At 39.7% G+C, this 12,115-nt stretch overlaps 1 protein-coding gene across 1 annotated transcript; it reads left to right on the top strand.

Annotated features, from left to right (window-relative positions):
- Positions 1–188: 188 nt before the first annotated feature.
- Positions 189–11,357, top strand: LOC115681899 (alpha-mannosidase At3g26720-like). The gene is made up of 29 exons (XM_030606000.2): positions 189–545; positions 680–763; positions 875–963; positions 1,249–1,423; positions 1,666–1,785; positions 1,957–2,040; positions 2,127–2,198; positions 2,693–2,806; positions 2,921–3,021; positions 3,100–3,193; positions 3,309–3,476; positions 3,567–3,656; positions 4,187–4,252; positions 4,339–4,395; positions 4,750–4,969; positions 5,096–5,235; positions 5,792–5,860; positions 6,009–6,068; positions 6,156–6,227; positions 6,623–6,670; positions 6,776–6,895; positions 7,161–7,226; positions 8,338–8,450; positions 8,585–8,669; positions 9,563–9,673; positions 9,744–9,839; positions 9,972–10,019; positions 10,636–10,704; positions 10,783–11,357. The coding sequence occupies exons 1-29, from the start codon at positions 306–308 to the stop codon at positions 10,993–10,995; spliced, it is 3,084 nt and encodes a 1,027-aa protein (XP_030461860.1). The 5' UTR covers positions 189–305; the 3' UTR covers positions 10,996–11,357.
- The last annotated feature ends 758 nt before the right edge of the window (positions 11,358–12,115 follow it).

Below are 12,115 nucleotides of genomic sequence, written 5' to 3' on the forward strand. Positions count from 1 at the left end.
ATCAAAAAAATATACTTTTTTTAATATATATATATATATATATAAGTTAATTGAATAATCCAAAAGGAATGTCACATCCCTCTCTCTCTCTCTCTCTCTCTCCACCCTCTTCTTGCTTCTCAGTGTAAGACAGTCCAACGCACGAAGCCGTTCACGCAACTGCTTCCATTTCCACGCTCCTTTTCTCTCTCTATCTCTCTCCCTCGGCTGCCATCATCGTCTTCTTCTTCCTCCTCCTCCTCCTCCTCGCTTTGCTCCGCTCCTTCCGATGTTCTGAGCCCCGCGTTCTTTCCCCGCTGGCACCGATGGCGGCGGCGACGGCGGTCTTGTCGGCTCTCGCGGCCGTCTTGTCCCTTGTCCTCCCCTCCTCCTCCTCCACCGGCGCCGCGGCGGTGGCGGAGGCCTCCAGCTACGTGGCCTACAACACGAGCTCCGGGATCGCCCCCGGCAAGCTCAACGTCCACCTGGTGCCCCACTCCCACGACGACGTCGGATGGCTGAAGACCGTCGACCAGTACTACGTCGGCGCCAACAACACCATCCGGGTAAGGGAAACAACTCGGTTACCCCTCTCCTTCTCCTCTTCCGTGCTTGTCCGATTTGTTGGTTGCTCTGTGAGGCGAAATCGGCTGGGCTGACCGGGGTGGGGGGTGGTTGGCTCGAATTTGGTTCTGCGCAGGGAGCTTGCGTGCAGAACGTGCTGGACTCGGTGATCTCGGCGCTTCTCGATGATAAGAATCGCAAGTTCATTTATGTCGAGATGGTAACTTCTTTTCTTCCTTTCTTAATTCAGCGGCGTTTTGGGTTGCGTGAAGAGGAATGGTGGTTTGAATGGGTATGTTCTTTTTTTTTTTTTTATTAAATTTTCTTGAAGGCTTTTTTCCAAAGATGGTGGAGACAGCAAAGCGAAAAGATGAAGATTAAAGTGAAGGAACTGGTCGACTCGGGTCAATTGGAGTTCATGTACGTTCGGCTTTATGAATCTTTCTTCTTACTGTCTTTCCACATTTGGTTGCTCCATGGAAAATGGTCTCGGACTTGCGAATGATTGTGAATTTGATGGTTGCATGTATTCCGTAATAGAATACTGGTTCTGCATGTGACACATGATGAATGCACTGCAAACTGAGGGTCAATTAATTGAATTCTTACTTGTGTAGATTTGTTTGCGTTGGTTGTTAGTGACGGTGGTTCTGATACTGATCTTCGGGTGTTTTTTTTCCCTTTTTTTGCTTTGCTTCATCTAAGAAATGGGGGGATGTGTATGCATGATGAGGCGACCCCACACTACATTGACTTGATTGATCAGACGACTTTAGGCCATTGGTATATCAAAGAGGAATTCAATCAGGTTCCTAGAGTGGGTTGGCAGATCGATCCTTTCGGACATTCTGCTGTTCAAGCTTATTTGCTTGGCGCAGAGGTACGTAGCTTTCTTTCCTTAAATATTGACATCTGTTTTGTGCTTGGTGATCACCTACTGTTATAGGCCTTCTAGTTGAAAACAGTGGATGCACAAAAATGCAGGCATTGTGAAATCTTCTTTGTTTTATGGCTGCTGAAGTTATGAGATCTTAGTTTCTCTGGATATATATGAGTCTTTTTGCTTAATTTTTATGTATATTTTATGATTTACTTATATTCTTTTGCCAAATTCCTGTGCAGTTAGGATTCGACTCTCTCTTCTTTGCCCGCATTGACTACCAAGATAGAGCGAAGAGACTAAAGGATAAAACTCTTGAAGTTATATGGCGGGGTTCCAAGTCCCTTGGATCATCTTCTCAGGTTATGGGCATGACTCGTTCTTCCTTCAAGAATTGACCTGCTAGATTTTCCTTCTTGATGAGTCTTCTATACTTAAATTTGTTTCATCACTTGAATTATACTTGTTTCTTTCTTAATGATTCGCGTCTAACACTTTGTTCTTACCCTACCGGATATTTGAACCATTTACAGATCTTCACTGGTGTGTTCCCCAGGCATTATGACCCTCCTGATGGTTTTGTATTTGAGATAAATGATGTATCCCCTCCTATTCAGGTAAATCTTCCAAAACACATGGAAATGACATTGATATTCTATCAAATATATTTCTGTTGAGCTAATTATTTTTTTAACCTATGAAGGATGATATTTTCCTGTTTGATTATAATGTCCAAGAGCGAGTTGATGCCTTTGTAGCAGCTGCTTTAGCACAGGTGTGTTTCAGATCATAGCTCATCATTATTTAATTCTTGATAAACTAACTTTGTGTCTTCATCTTAATAACTTAGTTTGCATAAGGAAGGTTTGAGATTTATTGTATACCCAAAGAGCCTTCTTATCTAGATGCCCTCGACTTCCTAGCATTGCAATTATATTTAAGTCACTCACCAGTGAATAAATTAAAGGCTGAATATTGGCAAAGATTTTCTCTTATTTGTCTGTATCGTTGATTGGTTTCCTTTTAAATTTCTTCTCTTTCCTCTATTTATTTTTTCACATATGGGATTCTTTTCTTCTATTTTTCCTGTCATTTTTGGAGTGAGGACTGTTGATAGGCTAAGCGATTATATTCTCCATGACGCTATAGTCGAATATGGTACTTACCGCTGGTTAAGCTGAAAATTCTTTTTCCCATTATGAAAATTGTATACTTTCAAATCATAAATCTGCCTCTAGAATCATCTCAGGAATATGTGGCTTTTGTCAGGCCAACGTGACCAGAACCAACCATATTATGTGGGCCATGGGTACTGATTTTCGATATCAATATGCAATGTCATGGTTCAGGCAGATGGACAAGTTCATTCATTATGTCAATAAGGTAATTTAATTTCTCCAGGCTTCTTAAAATCAAGTAATCATGACATTAAGTTCTTCAAGAGTTTATTACCATTTAATCATTCTCTTTTCTTTTTGACACTTGAACTACTTTCAGGATGGGCGTGTTAATGCTCTATATTCTACACCCTCCATATACACAGATGCAAAAAATGCAGCAAATGAACAGTGGCCTCTCAAAACTGACGATTTCTTTCCGTGAGTTTGCCTAACTCTGTTTTGCTTTTCAAGCTTCTTTAATCCGACCTTGGGTTCGACAGTTCAATGCTACTTCAGGTATGCAGATCATCCAAATGCCTATTGGACAGGATACTTTACAAGTAGGCCTGGCCTGAAAGGTTATGTCAGGGTATTGAGTGGTTATTATATGGTAAGAGGCTGGCTTGAAGTTCACTGCTTGTTGTTAATGAGGGGATTCTGTCAGTTCCTGGTTGATGACGTACTTTCACCTATATAAATCACTGATTTTTGCACAATTCGGATAGGCTGCAAGGCAATTGGAATTCTTCAAAGGCAGGTCTAAAACAGGGCCAAATACTGATGCTCTGGCCGATGCTCTGTCAATTGCTCAACATCATGATGCTGTTAGTGGCACTGAAAGACAGCATGTTGCTGCTGATTATGCATTGAGATTATCAATAGGCTACATGGAGGTGCTTGTCTGATGAGTTTCATGTGATAGCTGTTTATCATTTTATGCAATGGGCATAATGAGGTAATGTGAAGAGCACGTCATTTTGTAGGCTGAGAAGATGGTTGCATCTTCACTTGCATTCTTGGCTGAGCCGAAAGTGGGCATAGGAGAGCAGAAGTCCACGTTGAGCTTTCAGCAGGCAATCTCACGTTAGCTATCTGCTCTTAATTTGATCTTGACATCGATGAGTTTCACCAAGAATCTTGATACAGATAAATTCGTCCATGATGTGCCAAAGAAGCCTCATACTATTGTTCCATGCTGATGGGGTTAAACTTATTGGTGGATATTTGTTGATAGATACAATATTCTTATTGGATTATGTGGAGAACCTTTTGTTTTTATGATAAAATGCAAAGTCAACTAACATTGATTGATTGAGTAATCGGCTTGAGTTTTGAGAAATCAGCTTCAGAATAAATATTTTCTCATTCCCATTATTATTTTGAACATATTTTGTGAATGGCCTTAGCATGCCTCTTGGACATGGGGCACTCACTCAACTCTCTTCTTCTCATTTTGAGCATAACAGTTTTTCCAGAATACGTCGATTAAGTTGTACTGTTTGTTCTTGTTCAGCAACTTTTGCTGCCAAGCATCTCTTTGGAATGATGCACTTATTAATATGTCATTTTTGCTCAAAGTTCTTGGTTTAAATTCTCTATGCAGTGTCCTCTTCTTAACATCAGTCACTGTCCTATGTCAGAATCTGCTTTGTCTGATGGGAAAAGCTTGGTATGATATCATTTTGGCTCAAAGACTGGTCATGTTGAAGGATTAAGTTGATGCTAATTTCTCTACACGTGGGATTTCTGTATCAGGTTGTTGTCATATACAATCCTCTTGGGTGGTACAGAGAGGAGGTGGTACGAATACCTGTAAGTGTTTCGAGTTTGCTCCTTTTATGACAGGTTTAAATTTTCAGAACTATACATTTCAACATGTCAGAGCTGCTGGAACAAGGAAGACAGTGTTGTCTTAACTCGAGTGCTTTAAAGATGGTGTTATCTTAAGTGCTTTAGTATGTAGTCTTGCAGTGGATAATGTTGCATTATTATGTGAATGTTGAACCTATCAATGTATCGGAATATTCCTAATCATGGGATAGATATCATTTTCTTTTCCATGCATTGATTAGCCACTTACTGAAGCTCTAGGAGTTAGATATTGACTTGTTTGCGATTTCAAAGTCTCTTCAGAGCGGCCTAAATAATCAAAGCTGAGCTTAACAGGTTTCCACGGAAAATGCTGTTGTTCATGATTCCAGTGGAGTAGAAGTTGATTCTCAGCTGCTGCCTGTGTCCAATGCCACTTCAAAATTGAAAAGCTTCTATGTGAGAGCATATTTGGGAACATCCTCAAGTGAATTAGTCAAGTATTGGCTTGCATTTGCAGTATCTGTTCCTCCTCTTGGTTTCAGCACTTACACTGTTTCAAATGCAAAGAAAAGAGGTTAGCCATTTTCTCCTTGGTCCAATATTGAATTGTAGAGGTTATCCATTTCCTCCTCTTGGATTACATGTGATACTAATTCCATGACTTAATTGGTTTTTCTGTGTGCTTTATTTGTGGCTGAAGATCGTAGTTCGATCATGTCAACTGTATACACCTCAGAAGAAAATACTAATGCTACGATAGAAGTTGGTCAAGGGAGTTTAAAGCTGCTTTACTCCACGAATGAAGGGAAACTTTCTCATTACATCAATAGTCGAAGTCTGGTATGCAAATTCTCTCAAGCTTCAGCTCTGCGATGAATCGTATGGACCAGTTTGACTCCTCTACTTGGATTTGTTCCATCTCTGTTTGCTTATACCCTCTGTTTGGGAAAAAAGGGGGAAGAAAATAAAGGGATGGGAATTGGAGGGAGTGAAAATAGGAGAAGCTAAAATTAGTTAACCCTTCATGATTGGATAGAAAGAAAGTGGGATGAAGGAAAATGGTAGTAGAATTTTTTTTATGATACAGAGAATTACAGTTTATTGCAGAATTCCTATTTTGTCCTCTGTTATTTTTTCATTTTTTTTTTTACTTTTGGGAGTAAATATGGAAAGATGAGAAAAATTACTGCTTTCCTCCCTACTTCCTCTCCAAATCTGTGGGAAGGACAAAATTGTTTGCCGGGCAGATTCATTTTCTTTCCGAAACCAACCTTTGTGTTTTCTCGTAACATGATTTGCTTGTTCTCGTTGTCTTGAAATGCTTTTCTCTTTATCTTCATCGCGAGTTTATTTGGCAAATATTAATACTTGTCCGCCAAATTTTCTTTTGCCCAAGGTTACTGCAGCAGCTGAGCAATCATATGGGTATTACTCAGGAAATGATGGAACTGATAAGGATCCTCAGGTAATTAATCCTTTGATCCTTCCTTGTATCATTAAGTCTGTGTCCCTCTTTGATTTACTAGGGCACGGCCTTTTGATCTTTCTTTGGCATCGTTTGTATAAAGTTGCTAAATAACTTAAGTTAATCGTACTGCTTATCTCTGTTGAAGGCATCAGGGGCCTATGTCTTCCGCCCAAATATGACACACTCCATAAAATCACAAGGCCAGGTAGTGTACTCTCATACAGCCTCACCAGATGAGTACTGATAAACCTGAAGATGCCTCTACCATGTGTTCTTTTCTTGCTTCTTGTAGGCTCCATTGACCATCATACAGGGTCCATTGGTGGATGAAGTACACCAACAACTTAATGCATGGATATCTCAGGTAAATAACTATAATCAGTGAAATGGTTGGGGAAACGGCTTTCTAAACCACTTTTTACATATAAAGCTTCAGATAAACAAGCAATCGAGTGTAATGCGAACATTTGCAACAGTTAATGAAATGTTTGGCCCCTTTGGCAATCGATTTCTTGTGCATTTTGCTGCGATCTTACATTTGCATTCCATGTGGCATTTATGTTCATGAGGAAGAAAGTATTGTCACTCACTTAAGAAAGTGCTTCTATCTTTACCCTATGTAAAGCCGAATTGGTTTGCATCTTCAGCCTCCTAATCATTAGTCCAGTCACATGCTCAAAGCCCATCCCCAGGCTTCTATTGTGATGGATAGGGAAGGGAACAACGAATGGATAGCTAAACAACAAATTTCTTCCACAGGTTACCAGGGTTTACAAGGGAAAGGAACATGCTGAAGTTGAGTTCACTGTAAGTTTCTCTCTTTTGTGGAGCGAGTTTGTTGGGATTAGGACCTCCTTTCTGCTAACAAAATCAAGCAAGACTATGCTCAATCTTCAATTTTTGTGATTTTAGATTGGGCCTATACCGATAGATGATGGGACTGGTAAAGAAATCATCACTCGATTAAGGACTAATATGAAGACCAACAAGACATTTTACACGGATTCTAATGGACGTGACTTCATCAAAAGGGTATGTTGACTGTTGCCAGTAGCCTTTGTACAAAAATCTAAGTCTTGCAGTTTAATTATCTTAATTTGCTAGTTGATAATCCACTTAATGCATTTCTCTTCTTCATCTAGCAAACTTTATGTTAGATTATCTTTAAGAAACATGCCTCAGTATCACTTTGCAAGGAACTGTTAATTGTAGATACTGACCCTTAGAAAAGGACATGAATTATGCTATTTGACACTGTTTCTATGTGCTTCAATCTGATTATGTAATGATTTTGCAGATCCGTGACTTCAGGAGTGACTGGGAATTGGAAGTCAACCAGCCAGTTGCCGGAAATTATTATCCTGTACGTTCCATAATTTCCTAGGTTTACAAGAATTATATTCATTCTGCTGTTTTGAGATTAGATATCATTTACTATTTGGCGAATTTTTGGAGATATCTGCTGACCATAAACAGTCGTCCTTTAATTTATTCTCACAATCGGGTATAAATAATGTTCTTGCTTTTGACCACTTACCTATTCCAGAGGATTGGCAGCTCCATCATTTAACTCAACCTGGGCATTACCCAGCTATGCAGGCCATCAGTGTAGTCTAGCCGTGATATGTGTGACTAGGCTATCACTCTACATTGATTCTTGCAGAGATGTTTGTTATGATTTTGATTGCTATTTCTAAAAACTTCTTAGAGTTGAGTACATCATTATTATGAAGGCACGAAGCAACTTTAGGAATTTCAAAAGCATGTACAAAAGGATGGTATATTTGTCTCTCTGTAGAATATCATTTTAGTTCGAAGAGTAATAAGAAAGTCTCCTGGCCTTCATATCTGGGAAGAAATTTGTTTCAATCTGACATAATCTGTTGCCTTGGAAGAAGCTATTTAATAGCATAAGAAGTTAGTCTGTGGATATTTGTAGCCGACCCCACTGGAAAAGGCTCAATAAAAGGGGCAGGAAAAGGCAAAAAGGACATGGATATTGTAGAATGAGCCTAGGTACTAGAATTTTACAGATTGACAGAGCACCATTGTGTAAGATGATTTCTGTAGCCTATACTAAGTTCGAAAAGGCTCGGTGTTGTGTAACAAGCATTATGTGATGAGCTCATGCTTCTTCCACATTGCTCCTGATTTTTTATACGAGGTTGCTTTAAAAGATGAAAAATTGTGCTTTATGCCTTTGTTATTCGATCCCGCGTAATTGAAAAATTTTAAGTGTGGATATTGGTAAGCTTATAGTGGTTTCAGGAAGTTATGTATCGTCTTCACGTACCTTTGTCTAATCAAACTTTCGGTTTAGTTGTTTGATAGACCACACTTATCTGTCCAGATCAGTTTCTTTACCTTGTATTTGTGCCAACAATATGATTTTGATGTATTAGGTGTGCTTGTGATATGCAAATTGTGGGGAGTTTTGACAGTTCTTCCTTTCTACCTATTGCTGCATTCTGCAGATAAATTTGGGAATGTATGTGGAAGATGGTAGCATGGAGCTATCGGTGTTGGTGGATCGATCTGTGGGAGGATCTAGTCTAGTGGATGGTGAAATAGAGCTCATGCTCCATAGGTTTCTACACTTGTTTTCCTTCTATTCTCTCCGTCATACTCATATTTTACTTCTGTGACATAAGAGGCGTATAGCTTGGCTTTCCACGGTTTAGTTATCATTTTGTGGTACTCAAGGAACAAGCATTGTTGCAGGAGGCTGCTTCATGATGATGTAAGAGGTGTTGGTGAGGTTCTAAATGAAACAGTTTGCGTCCTTGATAAATGTGAAGGCTTGACCGTAAGCATATCTCTCAAATTCATTTTCACAAGCATTCTGTTGTACAATCATCTTACCACAATTTATTGATGTGTTGTTCTTGGAGATGATGTCTACCTACATGTCTATGCATATCCTTTTATTGGAGAGGGGATGTTAGAGAATCTCTATCTTTGATTGTTATCTGTGTCCTGATTGACTCCTTTTTCTGTCTATTTTAATGTCTTTCTTGTGTGACCGACTTTATTGCTGTGCTGGGCTCATTACTGTGTTCCCTTAAAAAGGTCTGACATCACATGACTGCCATAGACCGCTAAAGATAAACCAGATAGGTATAAGTCGCGGTGCTTATGCCTGTCTTCCTCCCATAACAATCTGAATGACTTTTTTCGTTTGAAAGCTCGGATTAAGATGCAGCAGTGGTCGTCCTTGATAGCTTTCATGTACAATTTGACACACGGGATCTATAACATTGAAGAAACAGGCAAAACTTGTTGCATTATGCATAACAAGTTATATTATACATAGTTGCCGTAGCAATTTAGCGGGAGGCACTAATAAGTTGAACTATGCTTAGTTCATTCATATCTCAACCTTTGTTGTGCCTTATGTCTGTAGTTCAGATAAATGCCTCATTTTATACAAATTAAAGATGGAGATGAAGTGTTTGATTGTTAAATGTTTAATCACACTAGATGAAGAACGTACTATGTACAAACCTCTGGATTGTAATGCCATTTTCCCGGTTCTGTCTTAATTTTCAGGACTTCATATTGTGTAATACATAGTGTATACACAGCTGATGAATGTTACATAATAGCTTCAGATGGTGCTTGTTCTCTTCTCTTCCTCGTATTCTGCAATGATATAGGTTTGCAGCAGTCATATGCTAATTTATGATTTTAATTTTGTAGATCCGAGGAAAGTTTTACTTCAAAATTGATACCAAAGGAGAAGGTGCAAGGTGGCGTCGCACTGTTGGCCAGGAGATATACTCTCCCCTTCTTTTAGCATTCAGCGAGAAGGTAAAAGGAATTAAATTGAGTCAGGGTTATAGGGGCGTTCATGCTGAACTTTTGTGCTTTTGGTTTGCAGGATGTTGGTGAGCCACAGACTTCTTGCGTGACAACCTTTACAGGAATTGATACTTCCTATAGTTTGCCCAGCAATATTGCCCTGATAACTCTCCAGGTACTGGAGAAATCTTCTGGAATCTGACTAGTGGCCAGTTTAAAGGAGATCTGTAACCTTTAGGTACTTTTACCTTTTGTTTGTGATTGTGGTTGCTTGGTTAACATGTTTTTCCTCATTTGAATTTTGCAGGAACTTGAAAATGGAAGAGTGTTGCTTCGGCTTGCTCACCTATATGAGGTTTTTCATTTTCTCCTGTTGATATTTTGGCGGCTGGAAGTATTATTGGTTTTGTATACCTTTGTGGTTGATAGACACTGTTAAAAGATATTGTTATATAAGGATTGACTACATTTTTTAAATTGGTCATACGATGCTCAAGATTTAAATTGTCCAACATCATTCATGACACATTATTCTTCATCCGTTGATCTTTTAGCTAGGTTGCAGAAGCTTTTTGGCCTTCTCTAGAATATCTGCATGATTGGATGGACACACTAGATAGTAGCCTCAGATTTTAAACATCTCTCGCCCATTTTTCCTCATCTCTGCTGGAAGTCCCTATGGACTGAAGATTGGTTAAGAGTACAATGCACCGAGATTGATGACAGCCTTGAAATTTATGTGTGATACGTTCTTGAGAAACTATGCCGAAACTCTGAGATGATACTGGTGGTGCAAAACAAATATTTCACTTTGAACCTGACGTGCACTGCATTTCTACACAGAACTCACTCTTTCAAGGAGAGAAATGAGGAGTTCCAGTTAATTTTTACTTGCTAAAGTGCTCCATCCTCAAACTTCATACTTCATCTTATGCTTCAACAATATATTTGTGGATGTTTTGTACATGCAGGTCGGGGAGGACAAAGAATATTCGACCTTGGCGAGTGTAGAATTGAGAAGGCTGTTCCCTAGCAGGAAGGTGAGAGCTGCATCATGCAGAACCTTCATCTGTTGCTGGTGAAATTTCTCCAAATTAATATTCTTTGCCTTCTTTCAGATAAACAAGGTGACGGAGATGAACCTGTCTGCCAATCAAGAGAGAGCGGAGATGGAGAAGAGGAGGTTAATCTGGAAAGTCGAAGGTTCTACTGATGAACCGGAGGTAAAGAGAGGAGGGCCTGTCGATCCTGAAAAGCTGGTAATCGAACTCGCCCCAATGGAAATCCGAACTTTTCTTCTCGACTTCGATTATCTTCGACAGTTCTACTGAGGAACCAGAGGTAAAAAGAGGAGAGCCTGTCGATCCCAAAGAGCTGGTGATCAAACTCGCCCCAATGGAAATCTGGACTTTACTTCTCGACATTGATAATCTTCAGATGTATGGTCCTTGAGGAGAAAACGTTTTTCTCCTCAACAATACGTGCAGCAGGTTTTAAACCTTTCTTCTGTATAAGCTAATGTTGAGCTTCCTATGCTCTCCTTTCTTTCAATTTTCTTCTAATGACGAAGAGAGCTGCTGTACATTTATCCTCTCAGGAGAGGAAAAGAAAGTAGTAAAATATGTCTACCTTGTATTAAGCAAGCCATCTTTGTGCTTGACCTTTCCCTATCAAGAGTAACTTTGTGGCCTTATCCGATACATGTTGATGGAGAGGTTCTAGTCGACGTTCAGAAATCTTATATTATTCGAATGAAAATAAACAAGGCTGCAAATTCTCGAGGCCTTCTTGGTATAAGAGTCAAGTGCTCTATTCACTCCAGTAAAAAATATGGGGACCCGAGGCATTGGGATGCAAAAACTTTGTCAAGTGGTGAGCAATCGTCTGAGCTCTCGCAGCTATTCTTGAATGACAGAGTAGACAATGCATTTGGAGGTAAGGTTCCCGTTTGATCCTCATTATTTACTTTACAATTCTTCCTAGATTTTATGGCAACTCCTTTAATGGTAATTTTTCTTAGACGAATGATGAACAGTGTCTTGCATTTATTAAGATTCATTAGATGTGTTTTGAAGGTATAATTTCTAATCTTAAAGAGACCAATACGTTAATTAATCCCATTGCGCGACGCGCTTTCAAGATCTTGAAGTGTTAATTTCGCTCCCGGTGTTGGATTATCGCCAACCATCAGCTAGATCACCGCGTGCCGGACCAGACCATTTTTTTGTGATGGCGAAGGCAAAGAATAAAAGAGTGGAGGCAGGGCGGGAAGTGATGCCGGGAGACGAGGAGGGTGGGGGCGACACAAATAGTTGATCCGGAGCGACGATTTCTTTCAATAGCGATGAATGCTCATGTGAAGTCGAGGATAGAGGGAGGTCTAGTTCCGCTTCTCTCTATGAAGCAGTGAAGAGACGAGGCATAGATGTGCTCGTCACACAGAAGCTCGGC

The sequence above is a fragment of the Syzygium oleosum genome, unplaced genomic scaffold (genome assembly GCF_021117445.2).
Source record: "Syzygium oleosum isolate NSW1041296 unplaced genomic scaffold, Sole_v2.1 Sole_v2.02, whole genome shotgun sequence".
NCBI lineage: Eukaryota > Viridiplantae > Streptophyta > Magnoliopsida > Myrtales > Myrtaceae > Syzygium > Syzygium oleosum.

Excerpts from the sequence above, each read along its gene's own strand:
- LOC115681899 (XM_030606000.2), top strand. The coding sequence starts at position 306 with ATGGCGGCGGCGACGGCGGTCTTGTCGGCTCTCGCGGCCGTCTTGTCC. Across the intron at positions 5,236-5,791 it reads ACATCAATAGTCGAAGTCTG|GTTACTGCAGCAGCTGAGCA; the intron begins GTATGCAAATTC and ends CTTTTGCCCAAG. Across the intron at positions 9,674-9,743 it reads TTTTAGCATTCAGCGAGAAG|GATGTTGGTGAGCCACAGAC; the intron begins GTAAAAGGAATT and ends TTTGGTTTGCAG.